This window comes from Conger conger, chromosome 11, assembly GCF_963514075.1.
Source record: "Conger conger chromosome 11, fConCon1.1, whole genome shotgun sequence".
NCBI classification, from domain to species: Eukaryota; Metazoa; Chordata; class Actinopteri; order Anguilliformes; family Congridae; genus Conger; species Conger conger.
Window position 1 is genome coordinate 35782405 of NC_083770.1, and position 28000 is coordinate 35810404.

Sequence of the window (28000 nt, forward strand, 5' to 3'; positions counted from 1 at the left end):
TCGATCCTCGACTGAGTGCTCTTTCCCGCGCCTCAACTCCACAGAACGGCGCTTAATAACCCTGCTCGTTCATGTGACGCGCTCCCACTTCCAGTGCGTCCGCTCCGTTTCAGCGAACGCGGTGTGGATCCAGCTTGCCGCACCAACACGTCAGACTGCCGCTGCTGGCTGAATCACCAGATACTGGAAATGAGCAGACCCCAAGCATTCCCCCTAAATTTTCTAAGAGCAATGTCGTACAGCACAGCCCGACTAACTGAAATCTCCCGCAGTAGGTACAGCCTGGCCTATTGTGGTGGGGGGTTTTTTCCCTTAGTTGTTCACTGTTAAAAAAGGTAAAAGCCAAACAAGCACATGAATCATGGTGGCCACAGTGAAGCAAGCTGTGAAATTTCATACAAAGCCACAGCTAAAATACGTCCCTCTTTCATCCCCAACCTGCTAATGGCTTTAATGCATCATGACTTCCTGGCAGGTGCGCCTGACTTCCTGGTAAAAACCCGCTGTGGGCCGGCCTTGGCTAAAGCCCGGTGGCCCGCTGGGTGATGCACTCTCCGGGGAGAGAGGGGAGTGGGGGAGAGGGGGAGCGGGGGGGAGGGGGTAGGGCAAATGGGACTCTGTCAGACACCCTATAAAGCATGCCGCTAAACAGCCGCAGCTCTGTATTCCGCTGGCTCCAAGCCCTCCCCGCCATACATTAAAGCCTCCCTTAACCATAACAAGGCATCGATTGACACCTGGTTACTGGATCATTAAAGCCAGAGCTTCCCCATGGGTATCCAAAAGAACACACACGTACACACACAAATAGACACGTACACACGAAGACGCACACAATTACATATGCGCACACACAAATATCTGAATACATACAGTATTTAAGACGAGCAGGTACTTACTATGTTAACATGATAAAGTTACAGTTGATATAATACAATTTTGTACTTTTTAATCCCAATTAAACACATAAGAAAGAAATTGAGATTGGTATGATTCACCACCCAATACCTGACCTATTAAGTCAACATGTAGAATATTCAAACCCATAATATTTGTATGGTCAATTGATAGTAATTGAAAACTCTGGAAAATGTTTTGTGATTTAACCATGTTTAGCTCCCTTCTATTTGGTATGAAATACTGTTAGTTTCTATATTTCTATTTAAATCGGGAAAACAGATACAGAGAAATGCACAAGCTCATCGGCCTTTCAAAATGGCTCCCATCTACAGCCCAGGCACCACAATTCCCAGGCCACACCTATAATTCTTTCTTGGATTTAAGGTTGTATAAGCATGGAGGCAGATCGATTCATGAGCATAAGACATGCAACAATTTTTGACTGAACCTAGAGGTATGTGTGTTTATATAGTCCATAAGTATTTGGACAGTGGTACAATTTCTGTTCATTTGACTGGGCATTTGCATCCATATTGGGTGATCCATGTAGGAATTATATCCCATTTTATCCATAGTCCCTTTTAGGGGACCAGAAGTAATTTCTGTATCTAGTCTTGGGGCGACATGGCTCAGGCAGTAAGAGCAGTCATCTGGGAGTCGGAGGGTTGCCGGTTCGATCCCCCGCCTGGGCTGGGTCGAAGTGTCCCTGAGCAAGACACCTAACCCCTAAATGCTCCTTACGAGCTGGTCGGCGCCTTGCATGGCAGCCAATCGCCGTTGGTGTGTGTGTGAGTGTGTGTATGAATGGGTGAATGAGAAGCATCAATTGTACAGCGCTTTGGATAAAGGCGCTATATAAATTCCAACCATTTACCATTTAGTCTCGATATTAGGCTTTTGATTGCTTTCATTGCCTTATGTATAAAAATGGATGTAATTCCTTCACAATTTACCTGATATGGTAAGGTGGTAAAAGTGACAGTGTGCACTTTAACCTCATTATTCAGAGCCTATATAACAGTAATTGTACCAATGTCCAATCCAAATACTTATGGACTGCACTGTTTGTGTGCATGGGCGCATATGCGTATTTGCACCAGTTTGAACATGTGTGTGTGTGTGTGCGTGTGTGTGTGCGTGTAGGAGCCTGTAGAAAAGCAGGGAGCCTTGTTGTGCAGTCATTAACATACCCCCCCTCTCTTTGGACACGGGTAGCAGCTGTGTGTTGCGGATTTCACATCAGGAGCTGCTTGTGGGGACCCCCCACACCCCCATCACCTACCCCCCGCCCAAAAGATCACACAGCGGCCTATTTAACAGACAGAGAGCTGAACAGGAGGCACTGTGCTGTCAGCCACACGGTACAGCTGAAAGGTGACATCATCCCAGGGGGCAGTCACCCAGCGGGGCTCCATTAGAGAGCTGTCGCAAAATGCCACGGTATTCCTGAACATAATTTCTATCTGCCAGCCAACTGTCCACCAATCCCAACCCCCCACCAGTCCACGCATCCTCCTACGGTATAAAGTAGCCTCCCCTCCATCTCCCTCCCTCTTGCCAGGCTTGAGAGAGGATATCACCAAGAGAGCTCAATATTCATTGTGGGGTTTTTTTGGCCTTATCTGGCACTAAGACAGGAAAGCAAATTTAACAGAGCTATAATGACTCTTCAAAGTGAGGCCACACCAACAGGGAAATACTTAAAAATTCAGTGTTGCTGCATGGCTAATTTGTCAGGTCTTCTTGGAATAGGTAATGTTTGCCTTGCAGCTAGGAAGGTGGATACGGGTGAGGATGCTGGAGTTTGGATAGATCGGGGGAGAGGGGGGTTGCAGAGACCCTCTCTCATCAGCTTTCCAGGTACCTGCTACCTTCCATTATTCAGAAAGTTTATTGTTGCTTTGTAACCTCACCTGTGCCATGCTTTCTGGAATAAAATGCAGTTGCGGTTTCTCTACTAAGAGCACACCTGGAAATCCTGTATGCCACTTGCATGCACAAAAAAAACATTTGTCAGGCATATCATGGCCATGGGCTTCTATCAGTACTGTCCATCTGGGCAAAATGTGCTGAGGGTGATTTGTGTCAAAAACTGAAAACAAAAAACGGAAACAAGAAAGTGTAAAAAAATATTAAAAAAAGAAAAAACTTCAAGGGAAATCGAAAGAGGAATGTGTAAAGGGAAAATGATTAATGAAAATCTATTTGTACATTTTTTTCTCTTTTTCATTAGTTTTTTTCTTTTTTCCCCCAAATTCCTTTTTACTAAATTAACTTGGGTCGAGTATCTTACTCCAGAGCCCCATTGAAAGGCCCAAGTGTACAATGTGCAAATGTGGCAGGCACACAGCTAAAATCATCATTGGTGAATCTGTGAGCTGCAGATTCCAATAAGGTAAGTATGACAATATAGACATTTTATCCTACAGTAGACATTGTGGCCTATCCACAAATAAATCAGAAAGGCAAACAAAAGGATCTGTCTCTGAACAGTTCTTGCAGTAGTTCAGCCCATATTATAGTATATTTTGGTGCAGAAAGAAATGCATTCAACTTCAAACTTTAAATCTTATACAAAATTAATCTTTCACAATGTCCTTTAAGCATTTATAGGCATTCTCCTACTCTTCTGTGTCATAAAACATTAATAATTCATTGTGGCTTGTAAGTGTGGTTTTTAATGCACTGCTCCGTGCTGTGCAATGTTATGACAAAGTACAATCAGTTTCAGTATTCAGTATTTGTGTCTTCTCTCTCTGCAATTTACAGTTAACAGTTAGTGTGCTCCTCTGCAGGTGCATCTCCTTCAAAGTTACTCTACAATACTACAAATTAACTACTGAGATTCCACAACCTTATTTCACATGACTGCGAACCTATCTACAGACATGCTTTCTCACTTACCAGGTCTATTTCTTAAAGCAAGGACTTGCAGTGGCGGAAATACACTTAAAGCAAAGCCAAAAAAGGATACATTTTTTCAAGCTGTGTTAGGTCTCCCCTTTCAAAAATGTAGTTCCCATGGGAAGCGATTCCTTCACCCACACTCTCAGCAGCACGTTAAAAGCTCAGTAATTACTGCAGCATCAAAGAGAGAGCTTAGAAACTGCAACTTTTCACCCCTGCAGGACCACAGTGTGAATATCCATAACAAAAATGAATTGACAAAAAAATATCTGAGAACTGTAAAACGAAACAAGGCATCTCAGCTATTATGGAAGAAATTACAAAGAACATTCTGAGTCTTAAATGGGCAGGAAGTAAATTAACACCCCCTCATCGGGGGGAAATGCCACTTATGAAGTAACTACTGTTTCCACTGATTTCATACTGTGAACTGCCTCATTTCCCCACAGAGAGACTGGCTCAAAGAGAAATTAAGCAGAAAAACATAGCATACAGTCCCCTCCAAAAGTATTGGAACATTAAGGTTTGAGATACCTTCACTCCTGCCCTGTGGAGATTGTTTTTGATGTCACTAACTGATATTATAGGGGTTTTCTTCACAGCTCTCACAATTGTCTGTCATCAACTGCTGTTGTTGTTGTTCATTACGCCAGTGGTTTCTTTCTTTTTCAGGACATTCCAAGTTGTTGTGCAAGCTATCCCCAATGCTTGTGCAATGGCTCAGATTTATTTCCACTCTTTTCTAAGCCTGAAAATGGCTTGCTTTTCTCCCAAAGACAGCTCGATGGTCTTCGTGCTGGTTTATCATTTCTAACACTAATGCAGTCTTCACAGGCAAAACCCAAGGCTAAAACCAAGAGTAGACATATGTATTTACTGTTTAACCAACCAATCGGACAGGGCACAACTGGGCAACAAGAAACAACTGTCAACCACGTGTTGTAATACTTTCGGTCACCTAAACATTGGGTGGTATGATACAAAAGGTGATATGATCTAAGTTGTTTAACAAATCTAGATAAAAATCATACATCTTTTGACCTCTAGCTCAATTGTCTTCAGTGTATAACAACAACAAATGAATTGACCTTGCTGTTCCAAAACTTTGAGGGGACTATATACATAGCAAATACAAAAAGGACATACATGAAGGCATGCACACACACAGACATTAATGACCTCATTGTTCTTGCCATGTTCCTTTTAGCACGAGAATACAGTAATTCCGCATGGTGAAGGATGGTTATTGTACACAAGGCATTGTTTTTACTAACTGCCTGATTTCTTTTAAAAAAAAAACAACCACTGTAATTAATATAGAAGTAGGCCTGCCAATCCTCCAGTCCCTCTGTGGCTGTCCAATATGGCCCATGCTGTGTACCAGTCTGGGAGCCTCATCCTCCCCATTAGAATGCTGGGAGGCGATGAAAGCGAGGCAGCCAGCAGAAAATCAAGTCAAGGGCTAGAAAATCCATCACACCTCTGTGATGAGGTGACATAAGGACACGGGAGCAGTCTGCTCCCCGCTCATGGGAATGAAAGGCTTCAGAAACTGTTCCTTTTCCAGCATGCTGAGACACCTGCACGGCGATACTGGGCCAAACGTGGAGAATTTAGGGGCTCTTAATTAACCTTTCTGAATATTTCATTTTGAACTATCCAGACCTAGGTCAAAGACTTAATTGGTTTGGATTCAAATGCTTTACTGAGCTTGTCTGGTTTTTTGGAACCTATGAAATATTCTCAAAAAGTGCAAACCACACCTTCTGGTCCTGTTGCTTGGCTCAATTGCATCAGGCAAGATCAATCAACCACAGAAGTGTTTGAATCCAAAAGAATTATATATTTTACCCAGGTGTGGAACATTTTTCTCTCCAATTTGGAGCTGGCGGTTGTGCCTCTCAAGTTATTAGGCTAGCCAATAGTCACCCACCAGAACTGCAGCAACTGAAGTGTATACTGCCCTGTGGCATACTTGCCTGCCAGCCACTGACTATTTACTACCCAACAGTCCAAGTTAACATAGCAGAAGCACACACCCAAGACTCATCCCACTGCACCATTGCTCCCCTGAACCCCTTTACATATTCCTCGTTCTTTCTTTGTCTGAGCCTCTTTGGACCTCTCGGAATATATCTGATTATAAAATCCAGACCATGTTACCCGAAGGCCGGTTTGATTCCCCAGATTGAGGCACAGCTACAGTGTCTTTGAGCCAGGTACACATATCATTATCCTGAACTCCTTTACTCAAAATTCAGAAAAATAAAAAGGATCACTTTAAAGTACATGAATAATAATTATTATAGGTTTGTTATTGTTATTTATTGTTAATCCAATGATGAAATATAATAAAGGATGTTAGACATCCATTATGTGGGGTCAATTGCCATGGTTTATGTTTTCATTATGTTCACTTGAAAAATTCAGGTTAAGTGCTATATACAAGTATGGACTAGTGGTGCCCCCTTATCCTTTCTTTTATGCAAGCATATACTTCATGCAGAAATACAAGGTAGTTGCGTGGTGCAGTGGAAGAATAACTGGCATCCAACTGTACAAACAAGTTAAAAAGATATAAAGTAAAAATTTTACACATTCAGACACAAACACATTTTTGAGATATAATTACATATTTACCTCAGAACCATTATCAATGCAAAGGTACATTCTGTCACTGCCTGGGCCTTTGTATTAGTAACGTGTGTTTTCTGATACCGGGAGGTCTAGACATCACATTACACTTTTAAAGACTTTAACTCAGGGCTAAGAGGTCTTTGAGTGCTGAAATCAGCAGTAATTCTGAGCTATAGAATTTACTCTGCAGACACTACTGCCAGAAACCGAGGGGATAAAAAGGTTTGCAACATCAGAAAGTATGGCACAGGTAAGGTTACAAAGGAACAACACACTTTCTGAATAATGGTAGGTAGCATGTGTCAGCTACGAAGCTGGTGAGAGAGTGTCTCTGTAAGACCCCCCACCCCCCATCTCATCCCAACTCCAATGTCCTGCATCCACCTCCCTAGCTGCAAGACAAACATGACCTATTCCAAGAAGACCTGACAAATTATCCATGCAGCGACGCTGAATTCTAAAGCCTTTTGAGTATTTCCCTGTTGGCATGGCCTCACTTTGAAGAGTCATTATAGCTCTGTAAAATTTACTTTCCTGTCTGAGTTCCAGATAAGGCCAAAAAAAAACACAAGCTCATCAAAACAAGCCCACTGCAAGTAGCAGTAGATGATTTATATTATGATTTGTTACAGCTCATGGATTTGGCCTTTTACCATTTTTAAATCACTTAGATTACCTTTTGCTTAAGCTTTAATCTGGCATTGTTCCTCAGGAAATAGCTGACTGCTCATGAATCTATGAATTTACATCCCTTCATCTTCACAGCCACTCTCCAGCCATGGCAACCATATTTGTCAGACCAATAAGAAAATAGCACAAGGCCAAGCGCAGCAATTTAAAAAGGCCACAACATTTTGCAGCATCTTGTAGCATCATTATAAAGAACAAGGCAGATACAAGGACCTTTGAATAAACCTATGGAAGATTCTGACCAGGGGCATCATTAGGCCAAACATATTTTCTTGAACAGCGACAAAAACATCACAAAAAAAAATGCATAAGTTACATTTGCATTCTGGATCAAAATAATCACACTTTCATTTGCTAGTCAGAAGTAAAAATGGAATTCATACGGAATGCATTTTATCTAGAAGGTATATTGTCTTTATATTTCTATATTTCTATATAGCATTAAAAACAAAAGTGGATCTCAGAAAAGAGAAAACAGATGGATGGACGGCTTATTTTATATAAGCAGGTGCCAAACTGCGACTCAACCATGGCAAAACATCTGGCCACTACATTAGGGACATATCAATAACCTTCCCTGCTCAACTGCTGTCATTTAAGACCTATTTTAGAGCTGAGACATACAGAGCTGTACAACCAGGTCACTGACCGAGAGGAGGCTGTGTGCTGTAATTCTGGGCTTTAGAACTGAAGACATGATTACCAAAAACCAACAAGGTTTGCAAAACCACAGCGTACGGCATGAGCAACGTTGCATATAACATATGTTAAAGGGGTTGAGATAAGCCCAAATCTATCCAAGCTCACAGGTCTTTACCTATCTACCTCCCTAGCTGCCTGTTCAAGACAAACCTATTGCAAGAAGACCTGACATATTAGTCATGCAGCCACTCTGAATTTTTAATCTTTTTTCAGTATTTCCCTGTTAGCATGGCCTCACTTAAATTCCAGCACATTTACCTTCCTGTCTCAGTGCCAGATTAAGCACAAAAATACTCACAACCAAGCTCATCAAAACAAGTTCATTGCAAGTTGCACTAGATGATTTATCTTACGATTTGTTTACGGCTCATGGACTTGGCCTTTTACCATTTTTAAATCACTTAAATCATCTGGCTGCAACAGTACATCAGGGATATATCAATAACCTTCCCTGCTGAACTGCTGTCATTCAGGACCTATTTTAGATCTTTCTGAGATCGCTCAACACACAGTCTCCTCTGCTGAAAAAGCAGCTGAAGCTAGGTTTTGAAAAAGCTGGTAGCTGGTTGACCAGCTCAGACCAGCTCTCAGCTCGACATGGTTTAGCTGGGAGCACTAGCCGGATGACCAGCTCACCAGCCTTATAAACCATCTTTATGATCAGCTTGGCCATGCTGGTTGACCAGCTCTTACCCAGCTAGACCAGCTTCATGACCAGCTTGGCCATGCTGGTTGACCAGCTCATACCCAGCTAGACAATGTTATGATGGGCTCAATTTTCAAGCTGGTCAAGCTGGCATAGCTGGATTTTACAGCAGGGTCCCAAGCTGTGAAAATAGTGAGGCTACTGCAATGCTGTGGTTTATGACACTGTCATGGCCTGTCACGGTCACAGCAGTGGAGTACTCATTTTCTAAACTGAAATTAAATCAAGAACTAACTGAGGAGCAGCATAGGGCTGGAGAGACTGAATAGATTAGCTACTTTTTCTACAGAGAGCACAGCGCTCGGGAGCTGAACCCAAAGGAGATTTCTGACAATGCTGAACAATGTAAGGCTCATCGGATACTCTTCAAATGAGTGAGTGGACAAAGTGTTCTCAAGGTGTTTGGCTTCCAATGGGCCACCATGCTAGCATAACAGTGAAGCCACACTGCCTCCTATGTGAAACACATTTTTCTGGCAGTAACAATGAAAGGCTATTCACGCATGTTAGGATGGCTGGTTATGCAAGGCAAGCCACAAAGCAACAGGTAACATGGCACTGGGGTCTTAGGACTTGTGCATGACTTGCCATAACTTTATGGAATTAGCCAATGATTACTGTGTGAACTTGATATTGCGTGGCTATGGATAATCCATACTGATATGAGAATTGTACCTTATCTGGCCTGTGTTCTGTAGTTTTTCCAACAATATTCAGTATAAGAATAAGAAACCATTTCAGGATTCCATACCATTTCAGGATAAGAAATGGTTTGTATGGTGACGGTTTTGTTACGATACAGGTACCAGCTAGTATGGTAAAACATTATGTACTTTTTAGCTGTAGCAATACTTACTACCGAGTCAAATTTGTAGCTAGCTCCAAGCCGATTGATCTGACATTGGTACTTTCGCAAATCGCCCATTTAATAACGAACAAGCAGTTATGCACAGGTTTGTGTGCTCAATCAATAACCACACTTTAATTTGCTAGCGGCTATATAAGACTAGCTTCCTAGCTCCTGTCTGAGACAGCAATGGAGACAGTTCCATCAACCCTGCTAGCCAGACCCTGTGATTGCGATCGATGGCTAGCAGCATTAGCCCCACTTGCTATCTAGCATGCAATACGTTCTTAACCATTAATGTTAGCACCGTAGCATACTAACATATTGTGTGTAATGTCACAATATGCCGTTGCTTCAAATGATTTGACCAACAGATAACGACTGCAAAACTAGATCTAGATTCTGAACTAACAAAACTAACAAAATCAACTTCACCTGGGATAGCTAAATAATACTGGGCCTATGGGATTAACACAGGTCTATCATGCGACCAAAATCAAATGTAGTTGCAGTTGGGATCTAGGCTTCAAACATAAATAAGCAGTTGGTGATCTTGTACTAAACCATAGAAAAGTGTTTGTTTGTTTGTTCTGCTTCACGCAGATTTCAGAAATCACCTCACCAAGCTATGTCCTTGAAGGTAAAGTTCATTTGTATTTACCTCTAAATCAAAGTTAAGTAATGCATTTGATTGAATCCTACCAATTCTGTGTGATTATATTCAAATGTACCGGTCTCTCTCACACTTCAGCTTACACTTGAATGAATAAAGGCACAGCAGTGCTGATTAGTTCAATTGACATTCTTCATAAAAACAAGTAAATCCCCAGATAAGAATGTTGGTGGGTGGTGTGAGAGAACCTCAGTCTGCTTGATATGACTGAAGAAGGATAATCGCTGCTCTGTGTGTCACACAAACACCATAAGGCTGGGTGCCGTTACTACTGTTACCACAAGAGGAGGAAAAGAGTGAGAACAACAACAAAAGAACACCTGCTCTTAGTATTGGCTCTGGAACAGGTGCTACTGTATGAGTGTGAGCGCATGGATTGTCAGCTAATTGGGTGACATTTACTTGCTAACCCACCCCCCCATCCATCACACACTCTCTCACACACACAGGTTGGTGGTTCGTCAAGGTGAAGGAAGGAAACCAAGCCAGCGCAGACAAAGCATCTGCTCGGGTGAGAACATGTCTTCCTTATGTGTACCCAAGGAAGGGTGATAAGAGTGTGTGTGTGTGTGTGTGTGTGAGAGAGAGAGTATGTGTGTGTGTGGGCTTTCATTTCGGCAAGGCTTTTATTTTCAACAAGCAGAAAGATACAAAGGGCAAATAAAGAGCCTTTTTGTTCCTTTACATGAATAGGTTTTATTAGTATGGAGAGGGAGGAGGCGGGTGGAGGTTGAACTGGTGCATTGATCATTTGTCCAGCCAGATCCCCTATTTTTGGTCCTCGATCACACCCATTCCCTTTTCAACAACCTTCCGTAGCTTTTCTGCTTTTTCCTACCACGGTGAAATTTGTGAAAGGAATTTAGTACAGTGAAACAGAGATGATGTGGCTCCAAATCATATGGTGGAAATTATGATCCAGCAATGTAAAGGACAATCCGGTTTTCCTTCCTTGCACTGCAGAATATGTCCAATCAGTGTCGTATAGCCCTGTGCATAGACCAGCTGCTGGAGCCTCAAGTTTTGTGTGTATGTGCATGCACCATTTTCTCATCTACCACGTAATCCCCAAGGCCCCCAGATGTTCATTTACATTTAAACTACCAAGGAACAGACCAATGGCAGAAAGAGAAAAGGATGGACTGTGGGTCCAGTCTGACTGCAGCATGAAGCCTCACTCCCCTGGAGACGTGTAAATAGAACAAAAAATGGGGGCTGGGTGTTGCAACCTCTGCAGAATCTATTTGTTTAACGGTAGTGTCAGGGGGCGCCACCGTGCAGGTTACTGTTATTGGCAGAGGAGGCCTCTGGGCGTCAGAGCTGAGACACAGTGGCGCAGCGCTGAGACTCGCACACAGAGGGAGGCTCCCCGTGTGCACGCGTGTGTGTGTGTGCGCATGTGCACGTGTGTGTCAGACCAGGGCTCAAATACTATTCGTTTTGGATTTAAATACTTTTCTGCATTTGACTAAGCTTGCCTGGTGTATTGGAACAAATGAAATAATACCCGCCCATTAGCTCCTCATGGCCAGCTCAAATGCACCAGACAAGATTAATCGAGCACAGAAAAGTCTTGAATCCAATACAAATACTATTTGAACCCAGGTCTGGTGTGTGTGTGTGTGTGTGTGTGTGTGTGTGTGTGTGTGTGTGTGTGTGTGTGTGTGTGCACGTGTGTGTGCACGTGCGTGTGTGTGTACTTAGAAGAGATGGGCATGACATGTGGTGTCCCTGCACCTAAAATAATGCAAACTTACAGGAGTATTATCTGAATTAAGTATGCATTGACTAAGAAGAGTTTACGAAAAGGTTTTTCTGCCACACCTGGCATACATTTGGATTAACCTAGCGTTTCCACCTTCCATGAACAAGAATCCCATATTCATCAGTAAACCAAGCTGTCTGAAGCAGTTCATCTGGATCCCACATTGCCTTTGTCAGGTAGAATGAGATTTGACAGCTGTTCCTCCACTGTTTCTGAATGATCTGGGAGGAAAAAATGATCATAATAACTAGAGTCTGACTCTGGATATAGTCCTAGGCCTAGGCCTACTTCAGATAAAGATGTACAGTGGGCTCCAGAATTATTGGCACCCTTCATAAACATTGAGAAAAAAGGCTGTATATAATAAACAACATGGATAGTGATCTATATTTTATGTTCACAAATAAAGGATAATCATACACGTTTGTTTCAATATACTTACTCTCATGTTTCAATGTTTTCATATTTTCTGATTGGCACCCCTAACAATTACTTTAAATAAAACAATGTGAAATTGGCAATACAATTTTACTTAGTTAATTACAGTCTAAAGGAACTATATTGTCAGTCCATCACTTCCTATTCCACTAGAGTATAAAAATGAGGTAACAAGCATGCAAAATCCATTTGTCAACCATCAGCATTGGAAAAGTAACTGTCAATTAAGAAGATACAGATGGTAATTGACCATCACAAGTAGGGTAATGGGTACAAAAACTTACATAAACAGTTAAACATACCACTTAGCAGTGAAAGTGCAATAAAAAGGCATAAAACATACGGAATGGCTGCAAACTTGCCAGGATGATAATGCAAATGCATATCATCCCCACAGTCAGTAAGGAAGATGGCGAGGGAGGTAAGTAACCCAAGGATCGCAGTTTAAAAATGGCAGAGAACGGTTGTCTTGGGGTCACCAAGTCTAAAGAAATTAAAATAAAATGAAATAATTTTTCAAACATACAACGGCACCTCCATACCAGACCAACTCTTTGGAAGGGAGGCATGAAGACATCCCTTACTGAGCACAATAAACAAAACCAAGCATCTTGAGTCTGAAATAAAGAGGGGGGTATCCCAAAGATATCAATGATTCATGAAAGTTCTGCATGGATGAATGGTCAAAAATGTTGTCTCTAACCTTATCACAAATTATAGGAAAAGACTCATGTTTGTCAGCCAGGGGGTTTTGCACAAAGTATTTAACCAGGGGTGTCAATCATTGTGGAACTGTCTTCTTAAAGAAATGCAAGACTTTGGTTGATTCCATTTAATCATTAAAATTACACACTATGTTTTGCATGTTGAAAAATGAAACTTCAATAACTATAATTTTTTTTTAGTTCACAGGGAGATTTATCAGGGGTGCCAATAATTCTGGAGCCCACTGTGGATGCATGAGAGACACTCACTATCTGATGCAGACACAGAATCTACAGTGAAGAGCAAAATATCTGTACATACTATCCCCCCGAACCCTCCTTGGAATGTGAAGACCAAAGCAAGAAAGCAAGCATACCCTTTTTCGGCACACCAGCAAGCAAACCATTGTTCTTCTACTTAATCTTTATTTCTCTGTATTCCTATTCTATTCCTTTCAGACTCCTACATGTTTTACACTAGATATACTATATTTCAAGAAGTATTTTTTCTGTACCACCATGGGTAGTTTTTGTTGTTTGTTTCTCAAGAGTTCCACAGCACTTTCCCTGGCTCAATATAGTATTGATCTGGGCACAGAGAACAGGAGATTTATACTCTTATTAGCAACTTGTAATGTCTGATTGGGACTGATTAAAGGTCTGACATTGCCTATGGGGACAAAAACAATTGGAGGCCTTTTCTTTAAAAAAGCAGCATATCAAATTAGCTTTCAAATTAAGGACCATTGTCTTGTGATAGAGATAGGTGGGAGCCTTTGCATTCATTGCCTCTAAGAAATACTAAAACTGACCAGACTGAATTTATATTCCAGTACCAATCTCAATTCTTCGTAGCAGCATATCGTACATTCATAATTTACAGTTGTCATACATACTGTAGTACAGGGAGTAACAGGGGTCATACTGGGGTAACTAACTAAAAACCACAACGCTGGCTCAGACAGTCAGTTTGCAAAAAGCTTTTTGTCTGAAATTCCATTCCAGAAAAAGGTATTCGGCTATACAAACACATCACAGTCATCATTCATTAAACTGTTCCCTTAACAAATCACTCCTCTCATCTGTGAAAACAGATTTTGCACCGCGCCAGCAGAATTGGATTTTTATCCATCAATTCCATCAATTTTCCAAATCAAACAGCCGCTATTGATCTGCGGTCTGCGGCCATCCGGCTGTCCGTTTGTCTTCCCCCCTTCAGCTGGGAGAGGAACTTCTGAAACCCCCCTGAGCGTTTCCATAGCAATGTGAAGAGATTGTCGGGACTGGGGCCGGCTGTAAGAGGGCGAGGCGATTCGCTGCACGTGTGCGGAACGCGCCGTTCTATGAGCTGCAGCGTCATTCACTCACAGTGATGACATTACCTGGAGGTCTGGGGGGGTGGGGAGGGCTAAAATTCAGTTACGCCGTCTGGACGCTCCTCTTCAATTCAATCAGCCTGGTCTGCTCTGCAGCCAGCCTTCGACTGTATAAATAAACACGCGGGCCAACATGCGTCGTGGTGTTCAGCGGAGGAGAAACCCCGGATTCCGAGGGGAGGAACCGACAAGACGGCAAAAGGACCAAGTTCTCGCCAAGAGGGTGTTGGCAGGGAGCATCTTTGCTGCTCCGCTGTTACGTTTACCTGCCCTGTGATCCCCAAGGGCAGATCTGAGCTCATCCACCTCAATTTAGCTTTGACACAGACCACTGTCAAAACACATCCCGACAAAAAAAAGACACGTTCGGTTGACTTTACAGAGCCTATAAAGAGTAGATAAGCGAACAGCATCACAAACAGCAACCTTCATTAATAATATAATTGTACATAAATTAAAGATGGAGGGAGGTGTCCCATTTCTAGCAGAGAGTGAAGACACGGTTTTGTTGCACAAAAGACAGTGGGGGGGGGGGGGGGGGCAGAGGCCATGGCTCCTATTGGCAGAGACCTGGCCCCGCCCCACAGGAGGGTCCCAGACCGCCCGCCTGACGCACAAACCAACCCCGGAGGAATAGACATGTTCCAAACCACACACACGTATCGCACCAATGCATGAGCGCAAAAAAGAGAGGCATGAGAAGCAAAACAAAGAAGACGAAATAACCTGCAACTATGTTGGGAAGAAACAGTAAATGTGCCCTGCAAAATCCGCTCCATATCATATTAGTCTCATAGAAGCTTTTCAGTGGAATTACACTTGACGTTTTACAGTTTACTGGCACTATGTACCACTTGATGGTGTAGCGCACTGGTGACCGTACCCGCACAGCCGTTAACCATGACGGGCCATAGCTCACGCACCGTTGCTAGCAGGCTGACGTAAGTCTCCAAGGGCCAGCTAAATAAAGCTTGCCACCGTCAGGTACGGCAACACCGCAGGAGCCAGGCTACTCCCCCATCCGCTACCGTGGAGGGGAAGAGGCATTTTCGTTTTATCGTTTGGTTCGGGTGTGGGAGGGGTTGGGGGATGAGCTTATCTTTGGGGGAGGTTCCGTTGTGGGACCTTATTATCGCCGTGGTAGCCACTGCGCACTGATGAAGGAGTTAATGCTACGTCTTCCCTCTCTCACCTTTCCCTAGCTGTTTCCACAACTCACCTGTTACCTGGGGAGCGAGCACAGACACTGCCTTCTGTTCTCTCACCTCCCTGATCCCTCGCTGCCCTGACTCCTCCTCCTCTTCAGCGACATTCCTCCCTCTCTCTATACTTTGATCCCATCCTTCCCAGAATTCCCTTTTGTGGGAATTCAGGGACTGACATTGTACAGTCTACACACATACACACACACACATTCCTAACATTCCATACCACTGCCATTCTCGAGGGGGCTCAAATCTCTGTGGTTATACTATAGTAGCCAGAGGACGAAACATATAGTGCAAATTGACATTTTCTATTTGTGTAATGTGTTTACACAACACATTACATAATGAATCTAACTTTAGAAGAACAAAAACCTGCCTTACAGTAAAAAAAAAACAATGGAACAATGTATCAACCCCAAAGACAGGCAACATCGACAGCCACAGCAATAAGACCAAAGAGCTAAAATAACAACATGAAAGCTGGTTGGCAAGGAGTCATGTCGAATTCATCCAATTTTTCTGAAGGCCTTTGAAAGTACGGTCTGTCTTCCTGTGATGTGCTGCCGTGACAACGCTCTCAGTGGCCCGCTCAGCAGTCGGGTGATGTACTTTTTATGAGTCACGAGGGGAAACACTAAACAGCAAATCCATGGCATCAGATTGATATCATAAACTTGGCAAACTGGCTTATTTCCTTACACAAGGTTTTTTTCTGCTTGCTTCCCTGTAGTGTACACCAGGGAGAGGAGGGGAGGGGGTGGTAGGGGCCATATTATAAAGCATACAGATAATTTCCTCTGTAGTGTGCACCTTTTTTTTTTTTTTTTACAAAATCAAATGTGCCCTGCAGGCCTGAACAGGGCCAATAGGGCCCACTTCCAAGCCCTACACCCTCTTTTGTCTTCGTTACAACAACCAAAAGACCCTCCAGCCAATTGGTGCCAGACACACTGCTCTCTGCTCAGTGTGGTTTTTACAACAAATATGCACTATTGCAACAGTTCTAGCTATTTTTGTGATACGTCATTCTACACTTCCTAATGGAAAATGTACATTGCTGTTTATTGCAATTATACAACAATTTTATCAACACGTTTATACATTAAAAAAAAAAAATTTGTGTTATGCCTTTTTTAAGACTGAGCGGAGCGCTTCTGAAGTGTTGCTAGGCTGCAAAGTTATTATATCTCTAATACAATGAATCAACCGAATGTAAACAAAGTGGTTTGGTTTTTGCTCGCGTGATAAGTCGCTCCTTTGAATGTCTCTCAGCCAATGAATTTGTCGGACCTAACTGTTGCATAACAATTGTTATTATTATTATCAATGACACTACATGCACAATAAGTAGTAGAGCCCAGAATCTTTGGACGCTAGATGGTACACGCAAGTATAAGACACCCCAGGAGAAAGTGATGTCACTCCCCTAGAGCTACAGTCGAACAAGAACGCCATTAAATCTCCTAAGCTTGATTAGGTATGTAGTCGCACTGTGTAGACAGTGAGGGCAGCAAGATCCATAGCATCAACCTCCTTTACAGATGCACCATGTGCCCATTGATTCATTCATTTGTTGATTTAAAAGGGTTAACCAAGGTTCGGCAATCTATTGCGCAAGTCAAATATTCATCTGTTCATTCAGTCTCCAACCTATTCAGGAACCGATTCTCTCTTGGACCTCAGTGAGAGGTTCTACACTCCACCTAGAACATCGTAACGCCGCTTCTGTGATGCAGGCTCTCATTTCACAAACCTGTTAGACTGCACAGTGATGAAGGTTTCATGATATTAAGAGTTTGTTTCATCCCACCCTGCTTATTACTAATATGCAGACATAAACACTTAATTTCACCGACAGTAAATTGCTAGTTAGTAACTTTGGCCATGACAAATCTAATTAAAATCAAACATCAAGCATCTCATTAGCCTAAGATGCTCTCACTCATAGCTTTGATTGCACACATTGACACATACACAGCATTGAATAATTACTCTTGGCATAAGCCCAATAATAATAAGCACCCACATGCAAATCACTTCTATCTTGGCTGACCTGTCCCTACATCCAGTAACATTATAGCAGAACAGAGGTGCATGCAGCTCCACTAGGTTTCATTAAACAAAAGTATTAACATTCAATAACAAGTCCCAATTTTGTTTTTCCTACACAATGGGCACAGACAGTTTTGCTAATGACTTAAAAATTCAGTGCATGTAGGACACTAGCCAGACAACTGAAATATGTTAATGGCATAGAAGATGGCAAGCTCCAATTAGTCTGTGATTTCAGACAGATCTAAATCCAAGGGATCTTTTAGATCTGTCTTTCAGATCTTTCAGATCTTTGAAATATTTTAGATTTGCCATGTCTGACAAATCACATCAATGTGCATTTACCATTATGCCACTTAGTTTTGATACATTAATTGCCTAATTTTTTGACAAGATTTTGAGATATGTCAACTTTCAGCTAATCAAATGCAGCAGGGAAAACAAAAAAAAGACAATAACCCAAGTCTACAGATTGGCTGTTTATGAGTCATTTTCTGGAGGAAATCTATGTGCTGATATAAACAAAGAACTTCACTGACAATGCCACTAGGGACAAAGGCTCACTGCAATTGTTTGTATAGTCACCCACGCACTGAGATAAACAGTTTCCAAAGGACTCACCCAGTCAGGACCACCACGAAATCCATCACGTTCCAACCGTTCCGGAGGTAGGAGCCTTTGTGCAAACTGAAGCCAAGGGCGATGATCTTTATGCCGGCTTCAAAACAAAATATTCCAATGAAGTAGGGCTCTGTGTCATCCTGTGGGGAGGGAAGAGGGATTAGTTTTTGTTCAGAGGGAAAGAGAGAAGAAAATCAACCATGAAGGACAAGCAGGACAGAGAATCGGAGGGAGTAATGGAGAATTTAAAAGCTCTCTGTTCCCTCTCACACCACACAACGTAGGGCAGAGGAACGTGCTTCAGTTTGGTTCTGAGAGAAGAACAAATGCATAAGGGACACAGCGTATAACCTGATGCTTCTAAATTACTTACAGAGACAGTGTAATCAATGATGTAACAACTTTTTGTACATATCTTTGTCACTTATAGACTGCAAAAAATATTAATAAAAAAACAAAGCCTCACAGTTAAGCATCTCAGGCACACATTGTAATGCTGCAGCTCCACATATTGCACGCCATTTTAAAGCAAACACCTGTGTGAGCACGACAGAGTTTTGGAAGGTCTGATGAAAGAAGACAAAAAAGTGACCCTTCAATGTAATATCTCGAAAGGTTTTTAGGTCTTATACAGGCGGCCTGTAGTGTGGTGGTTAAGGTCCATGACTGGGACCCGAAAAGGTTCCTGAATAGGTTGGTCGGTGGTTCAATCCCTGGTGTAGCCACAATAAGATCCACACAGCCATTGGGCCCTTGAGCAAGGCCCTTAACCCTGCATTGCTCCAGGGGAGGACTGTCTCCCTCTGGAGAGTCTAATCAACTGCAGGTCACTCTGGATAAGACTGAAGTTAAAGTAAAAGAAGACAAGGCAGCCTTACAGTACGACTGCCTGAATCTATGAAGCCTAAATCTAATTTAATATGCTAGCAGATGAGTTCAAGAACACTTGGCCACAGAAATAGCAGGGAGCTTGGTCTGATGCCAAGCAGCTGGCACAGAATCCACAGCTCTTGGTGGGATGTGACGGCACTGTGAAAATGTGCCGATTTCAGTTCAGACCAGCTCATGGTTTGACCAGCTCAAGCTATGTAACAGTTCAGTCAAGCTACCAGAACTAGCTGGCTGACCACCTCATAGCTTGCTAGACCAACGTTATGCCCAACTCAACTGATGATGGGTAGACTTTAGGGAGCCAAAAAGTGGCCAAAATGAATTTTGGCCAGGGAACACCTTACTGTGATAGAAACGGCATGTTTTATAATGGTTGCATCAGTCAAATTGGACCTCTGTGGGCAGCCTTCGCGCATGAACAGGAGAGCCCATTCACAGGAACATGTTCTACCCAGGCCTGAAGAGATCTCACACTAAAGGATACCAAACTTTCCTGGAGATCTCGCTCACAGACAAAATCAGGCTCTACCACTTCCTGAAGAGACCTGACAGGCACAGGCTCACCAACTTCCTGGAGTGTTCTCACTCACAGACAGAAACAGGCTCCGCTCCTTCCTGAATAGACCTCACTAAAGAACCCAGGCCCAAAGCTTTCCTGGAGATCTCACTCACAGACAGAAACAGGCTCTGCTCCTTCCTGAATAGACCTCACTAAAGGACACAGGCCCAAAGCTTTCCTGGAGATCTCCAGACAGGCATAGGCTCTACCCCTTCCTGACGTGACCTCACAGACACATGCTCCACCACATCCTGGAGATCTCATTCACAGACAGGCAGATAAGCCCCACCTCTGTCAATAAAGACTCAAATGGCCTTCCCTCCCTTCCTGCAAGTCCATGCTGCAAATGCACTCATCTCACTAAACAAGCCACAGCTCCCATAAGCAATCCATATCAGCAAATGAGATAAAAGCCTTGGTCTAATTCCTCTGCTTGCAGGCTATTCACTTCCATCGTCCTGCTTGCATGTTGCACTGATATGAAACCCATGTTGCACACACTACCAAGACAATAGAAGATAGGAATAAGCTATGCCGTACCTGAATAAATTAATTTCTTAGCACCAAAAACTCTGACAGGGGATACTTCCTGTAGACTGTATTTCTTCTTTTACAAATTTCCCTTCAGTAAATATATGAGGTCTTGGCTTTACATTCTGTACCGATCTCTAAGCCATATTGAATCAAACATTTTGTTTCATATGCATGTAATCATAAAGTATTAATACACAAATTATGTTGGCATGCTGTTTGACCAGTTAAAGGTGTTTCTAGGCATAACCCTTACCACAAATGACCGAAACAAATCATAAAAAGAGTAGAAATCAATAAACTCGAAAATAATAAGAATGAAGCGGAGGTTAAAAATCAATTGTATATGTGTAAAGGCACTTTAAGAGCTGACCCCAAGGAAAAAAAACGAACGCAATCTTACAAAAGAACACGTCCGCTCCCATATGAAATAATATACTTTCCACATCGGTCTCCTCTTTCACCACTCAATAACCTTGGAGTCTAGTACCTATGCTCCTTTTGTGTCTAATTTTGTCCATTATGAAATAATGGCATTGTAAAGCCACATCCACCCAGTCTACCTTTCTCTCCCTCCTCTCTTCTTTTGACCTTACCCTCACTCTTTCCCCTCCCACCCACAAAGCAGGCAACCTTCTTGACCTCATCTTCACAAGGAGCTGCACAACAACCAACCTCTCTGTAACACCACTCCATATATCTGACCACTCCTTCATCTCTTTCTCTCTTCCACTCTCCTCTAACACCCAGCCATCTCTCCCACCATCCACTGTCACCTGTCGACGGAACCTTTACCTATGGCTTCCTTCCATGCCCTCTTATCATCTTTCCATTCCTCTGTCTCTCTAGCTAAATCTTCCTTCTTTCACTCGAAAATTAACGCGGCCGCCTCTAATCCCCGCAAACTGTTTTCAACTTTCTCCTCTCTTCTGGCCCCCCCTCCCCCCCCACCCCCCTCATCACTCACACCTGATGACTTTGTCTCCTTCTTTGAAAAGAAGGTTGATGCTATTCGCAATTCCTTCTCCCAACCCTCCACCCCTGCTGACCCTCCTACCCTCCCCAACTCCCTAACCTCCTTTTCTCCCCTCTCTGACGCCGACACACTGAAACTCCTTACTTCCCACCGCCCAACCACCTGTCCTGTTGACCCCATCCCCTCTCCCCTCCTACAATCTATATCTGATGACATTCTCCCTTTTCTCTCCTCTCTAATCAACACCTCCCTCTCTTCCAGCACCATGCCCTCTTCCCTGAAGAGGGCCAGAGTCACTCCCCTCCTCAAAAAACCTACTCTTGACCCCTCTGCCCTGAACAACTACCGGCCTGTCTCTCTTCTTCCCTTTCTCGCTAAAACTCTGGAACGGGCGGTCTGCTCCCAACTGTCCACTCATCTTCTCCAGAACAATCTCCATGACCCCAACCAGTCTGGCTTCAAGAGTGGCCACTCCACTGAAACCGCCCAGCTCGCGGTCACTGAGGCACTCCACTCTGCTAAAGCAAAATCCCTCTCCTCTGTCCTCATCTTCCTCGGCCTGTCAGCCGCCTTCGATACAGTCAACCATGAGATTCTGCTCTCATCGCTGTCTGGGATGGGTGTCACAGGTTCTGCACTCGCTTGGTTTTCCTCCTACCTCTCTGGTCGCTCCTACCAGGTGACTTGGAGGGGCGCAGTCTCCGACCCTCAACCCCTACGAACTGGAGTCCCGCAGGGCTCAGTTCTTGGGCCTCTTCTCGCTATACACCATGTCTCTTGGTTCTGTTATCTCTTCCCACGGCTTTTCTTATCATTCCTACGCCGATGACACCCAACTCTTCATTTCCTTCCCCCCCGACACCCAAATCACCACACGGATCTCTGCCTGCTTGGCTGATATCTCTGCGTGGATGACTTCCCATCACCTGAAGCTCAACCTTGCCAAAACTGAGCTTCTCTACATCCCTGCTAAGTCCTCTCCGTCAATCGACCTCTCATTGACTGTTGAGGACTCCCGTACAGCAAAGAATCTTGGATTGACTCTTGATAACTGCCTCACCCTGGCTCCAAAGGTATCCTCCAAAGGTATCCTCCACTGCCAGAACCTGCAGACCTCCGTCATCTCCTGACTGAGAAAGCCACCCAGCTCCTAGTCCAGGCGCTCGTCATTTCCCGCCTGGATTACTGCAACTCCCTCCTAGCCGGTCTCCCAGCGTGTGCCATCAAGCCCCTCCAGCTGGTCCAGAATGCTGCAGCCCGCCTGATCACCAGTCAGCCCAGGTCGGCTCATGTCACCCCGCTTCTCATTGGCCTCCACTGGCTTCCCATTGCCGCACGCATCCGTTTCAAGGCCCTAGTGTTGGCATTTCAGGCTGCTAAGGGGACTGCCCCACCTTACATACAATCCCTGATCACTTCCTACTCCCCAGCTAGACCACTCCGGTCTGCCAGCTCTGGTCGCCTTACGGTTCCCTCTCTACGTGCACCTGGTGGTCGAGCTGCACGTTCACGCCTGTTTTCCGTTCTGGTTCCTCAGTGGTGGAATGACTTGCCTACCACTGTCAGAACAGCAGAATCCCTCCCCCTATTTCGACGCAGACTCAAAACCCACCTTTTCAAACTCTACCTTAGTCCTCCCTCCTGATTTCCCCTGCCCCTCATTTCTGATATCCCTATCCTTGTCTAACCCCCCCCCCCCCCAAAAAAAAAAAAAAAAAAATGCACTTCTGATGACAACTATGTTTAGAACAGCATTTCCTGTGTATTTTGCTAGTTTCTGGATGTGATGCTCTGACGTATGGTAGAACCTATGCACTTGTAAATCGCTTTGGATTAAAAGCGTCTGCCAAATGACTAAAATGTAAATGTAAATGAAACATCTTTTCAGGTGAAACTGGCTGACATTGTTGCAGCCATATGTTGGGGATTTTGTATGCGAAGACGGAGCAAGAAAGCACCTCTTTTTGGAAGTCGACATGGAACAAGCAAAACAAATCAACAGCTACTTCACTCATTATTTTCACAAGAATTAGGTATCCATACATAATGAACATTTACGTTGGGGTGACATAGAGGTCATAGTAGTAAGAGCAGACGTCTGGCAGTCGGAGGGTTGCAGGTTCGATCCCACCCTGGTTGTGTCGAAGTGTCCCTGAGCAAATGCTCCTGTCGAGCTGGTTGGGGCCTTGCATGACATTCAATTGTCATTGCTCTGTGAGTGTGCGTATTAATGGATGAATCAGAATAAATTGTATAGCGCTTTGGATAAAGCTTCAATGTGACATGATCTGTGAAACATTTCAAGTGTTGAGATTTCAACCAATCCACACCAGGTTAAGCCACATCCTCTCGCATTTACATCTGGCCTTTCAACTAGTTATTTAACTCCATTACATTGAATGAACAAATGCAAAGCCAGACCTAAATTCAAGCTACCTTCCTCCACTTAAAGACATCAAGACTGACATTACACAAAACGTACACATATTCTGATACTCAAGAACACATTTATATACGTCATACACTATGTTATTGTCAGAGTATCAAAATTCATAATGTGTGGTGGCACTTTCATTCCTGTCATTTATTTTATTCAATGGTATGAGACTGGTGTTTTCTGAATAATTCAGAACCAGAGTAAAGGTTGCATCTCATTTATGTCTATCTGTGCAAAAAAGACCCAGTCAATGTCATGCATCTCCATGAAGACCTAATAAATACAAAGAGCAAATACAAACACACTGTATTTATCAGGAAGATGATGTTTTCATCCAAATGATAGCCATCACTGGACCTTGTGCCATTTAATATTCATCATAGTTTTAAATAATGTTGTTTTTAATATATTGTGGCAGCTATAGATTATGTTTTTTCCTGTTGTTTGTCTTTTGTTTGTAATATTTTTAGTCAGGTCAAATGCTCCTGCAACAAGCATTTTTTTTGGCAAAGGTCCAGCATAGCACCCCTATAGAGGGGTAACAAAGGTGAAGCTGTGCTGTGTCTCTGCTTCGCCTTTGGTGACGCACAACTAATTAAGCTGTTTGCATGTTAGCCACCAACAGTAACATGGCCCAATTGTGTTACAGTGCCTACAAGCAAGACAGAAATAAGGCTCTTTATGTAACCATCCACTAAGAAAAGGAGGTAAAAATAAAATGAGAATCAATTAATGATGACAGAGATCCTCAGCCTAGTATCATCCATAATGCATGCGTCTAAAAAAGCTCCTCACTTATTAATACATTTCCTCAAGTCTTTCTCCATCCGTTTTATGTTGGAGAACCGAAAAACTGAGACAAAATGCAGATCTTGAAAACCAACCACTTCAGTGAACATGTTTCCATGGCATGAAAGTCTACTGACCTACTGAAGGACCACGTGGCCCTTTTCCGGAACAGATGTTCAAAATGAGCATTTGATTTGTTGTGGGAAACAGAATGGTGATAAGACGAGGTTAGAATCTGTTCTTCAGGCGATGAGGATAGAATCTGTTCTTCAGGCGATGAGGATAGAATCTGTTCTTAAGGCGACCAGGTTAGAATGTGTCCTTAAGGCGATGAGGATAGAATCTGTTCTTCAGGCGATGAGGATAGAATCTGTTCTTCAGGTGATGAGGATAGAATCTGTTCTTAAGGCGACCAGGTTAGAATGTGTCCTTAAGGCGACGAGGATAGAATCTGTTCTTAAGGCGACCAGGTTAGAATGTGTTCTTAAGGCGAGGAGGTTAGAATGTGTTCTTAAATCGACCAGGTTAGAATCTGTTCTTAAGGCGAGGAAATTAGAATCTGTTCTTAAGACAAGGAGATTAGAATATGGTCTTAAGGCGAGGAGGTTAGAATATGTTCTTAAGGAGGTTAGAATGTGTACTTATGGTGAGGAGGTTAGAATTTGTTCTCACTTCCGACCGTGCCAAGCGACACCTCCGTTTCACAACCTGCTGCTTACCGAGTGGCTTAAATTAGCCCGTCAGGAGGCATTTGCTGATCTGCGATGCCCCACCCTCATAAAAAGGGCCAGTCAACCACTTGCCTGGCCTGTTTCACTGCACGGAATGGTTCACAGAGTTTGCTCTTTTCATGTAGGGAGGATTGGGAGGACAGCTTGAAGAGAAGACCATAATGAAAGGGAAATCAATGGAATATCTGTGTGATGCTATGGTTAGGCTATGAGTGGCATGAAAAGGAGATGATTGGTATCTGCCTGCCAGAGAGATATCACCATGCTCTCCTAATGAGACTAATGAGACACACATGGGTGTGGGTGCATGTACATGGTAACAAGAAAATGGGGCGACATTGGCTCAGGCGGTAAGGCAGACGTCTGGCAGTCGGAGGGTTGGCGATTGAATCCCGCGCTGATTGTGTCGAAGCAAGACACCTAACCCCCAATTGCTCCTGACGAGCTGGTTGGTGCCTTGCATGGCAGCCAATCACCGTTGGTGTGTGAGTGTGTGTGTGAATGGGTGAATGAGAAGCAGCAATTGTACAGCGCTATATAAAGGCCAACCATTTACCATTAAAAAAAAGAAAATACGCTGGTAAAATCTCTTGAAAATATAAGCAGTAATGTTAGTACTGTGCAGTGGGAACCAGCTAACATGGCCAGCCAGCTGACATACAAATCTGAATTTTGTTAGCTAATAACACCGCAGGTATCTAATGATACTAAAAGCTGGCTGGAAAATGTGATATTTGCGGCTAACGTTAGTCGTTAGTTGCATTTCCCTTTGAACAGCATGTTGTCGAGTACATCTAAAAGGCATGGCAGCTCCATGTAAATAACTGGGAAGAAACTGGGTGTTAGCATAGGCACAACAATTCGCTTTTTTAGGTTGAAGAGGAGATTGTTGAAAGCACTGCTCTTTGCATCAGAAGATTTTTCGTGTTCTCTTTTGCACTGTACGTAGATGCAAGCAAGATAGGGTTTCCAGCAGTTTTGGCATCTCCTTTTTTTCTGAACAGACAATAATTTGACCGTAGCAGAAACAAAACCTTCTAGAGCAGCAGGGCCCTCTAGAGCAGCAATAATCAAATCTGGTACTCCCAGGTAATGAGCTGAACAATTAGGGCTACTGATTGGCGAGACCGTCGTCACACATGGTGAAGAAAACCAGCAGTTCTCGGACCTTGAGGACCGTGATTTGTCTCCCCAAAGTTTAAACTAGGACAAGCATGTTGCAACTTTGATAAAAGCTTAGAACAATTGCCACATAATACAAGGTAAGGGTCAAATGGCTGCTTCTTTGGTGCTATAAGTAGCCCATGCCCATGCCTGAATTTTGGACTCCATAATAGTCCAAAAATGGGATTTAATCAGAGTGTAACAGCTGAGCCTTTACTTATAAATAGATGAGAGACATTTGCCAAACATGACCTTCAGACAGGCTAATACTATAAAACCATGAGAACATTTCATTTCTTGGTAAGCAAGCTGAACAAATAAGTAAGTTAATGTTTAGCAGATGTTTGCATTGCGGAACATACAACGGCAATAGACTGACCATTTTTAACTATATTTGAGCAGATATTATATTTCAGATGTCATATTTCATGAACAACTAGCAAGGCTTACTCGTTTCTTCCAGACAACTAAAACTCCAGAGCACAGCTGGACCCAACAATTATGCTCAGAACAGGGAGCTGCACCACTGAACCAAGCCCATTGCTTTATTTTCCATTTATTGCCATCCTATTGTATGTATTTTGTTTGTAGAGGGGAAAAAATGTGTATGCCAATAACCACTTACTGGTTACAATCACCAGCTTGAAATACCAGCTACCAGCTGTTTCCACACATAGCTTGAGCTTTTCAGCAGGGATCAGTACCACACACGTGAGCACAATAGCAGATGTGTACATGTAGTGTGGCTGTTTTTTTTTTTGTTGGAGGAGGTATGGTCATATTATCCCATGGAGTATTTGTGCTTACATGTTGAAAATAGTTTCTATTGTTGCTTCATTCTTTCTAACTATAGCATTTTAACATTGTGCCGACCAACGTGTTGCGGTTCAGTGCGCAACATGATTTTAATCATTAGTCACTTAATTTTACAAAACATTTGTTGACTATAACATACATGTATGTATGTCTGAGTCTGTAACATTTACTTTGGAACTGGTTAGAATAGTCTAATGCAAATTATGCCAGATAAATAAAGCCATCCCCAGTCTCCCCTATTCGGTATTGGCCTCGAAAGAATGGTATTGGTGCACCAGTATAAATTTGCACATTTCAGCTACTGTACACCAGCTCACACCAACATGTTAATGCTTTAGTGTGCCAACTGGAAGTCATGAAAAAGCGAATATCTCAGTGTAGTTAATAATAATAATAATAATAATAATAATAATAATAATAATAATAATAATAATATAAATATGGCATTTTTCTGAAAGCCATTCATAGGCACTTACCAGCCTCTCGGACATAGGGGTCTTGTCATTGGACGGTAGGTGCTGCTCCAGAGCCAGGACAATGCAGTTGGCTATGATGGTGGCGAGGATCATGTATTCAAATGGAGTATGCAGGTCAAGGAAGGACAACAGTGGCAGTGAAGAGCTGTAAAATATCATCTACAATGAATTGAGTGGTCATAATACGCCCGCATATAAATATCATCATCTGTCAAAATATAAGTAATAACATAAATCACACTTTTTCACAGTTCACTTTTGACAAATTTCATTTCATTGTTGAGGACATGATAATGTTCAGAATCTAGAAATAGTTTCTGACTGACATTAGCCATGAGAAAACCAGCACACATTTTTCTTGGCCTTAAATACACACATCTCATAATGAGTGTTACACTTTTCAG

At 43.0% G+C, this 28000-nt stretch overlaps 1 protein-coding gene across 1 annotated transcript in view; it reads right to left on the reverse strand.

The window, feature by feature from the left end:
* Nucleotides 1–28000, reverse strand: part of cacna1ba (calcium channel, voltage-dependent, N type, alpha 1B subunit, a) — a 171496-nt gene that overhangs the window by 139062 nt on the left and 4434 nt on the right. Inside the window, exons 2-3 of the mRNA XM_061259522.1 lie at nt 27597–27702; nt 18227–18366 (exon numbers count right to left, since the gene is read on the reverse strand). Of these exons, the coding sequence (XP_061115506.1) occupies nt 18227–18366; nt 27597–27702 (246 nt within the window). The remainder of the gene's footprint in view (nt 1–18226; nt 18367–27596; nt 27703–28000) is intronic.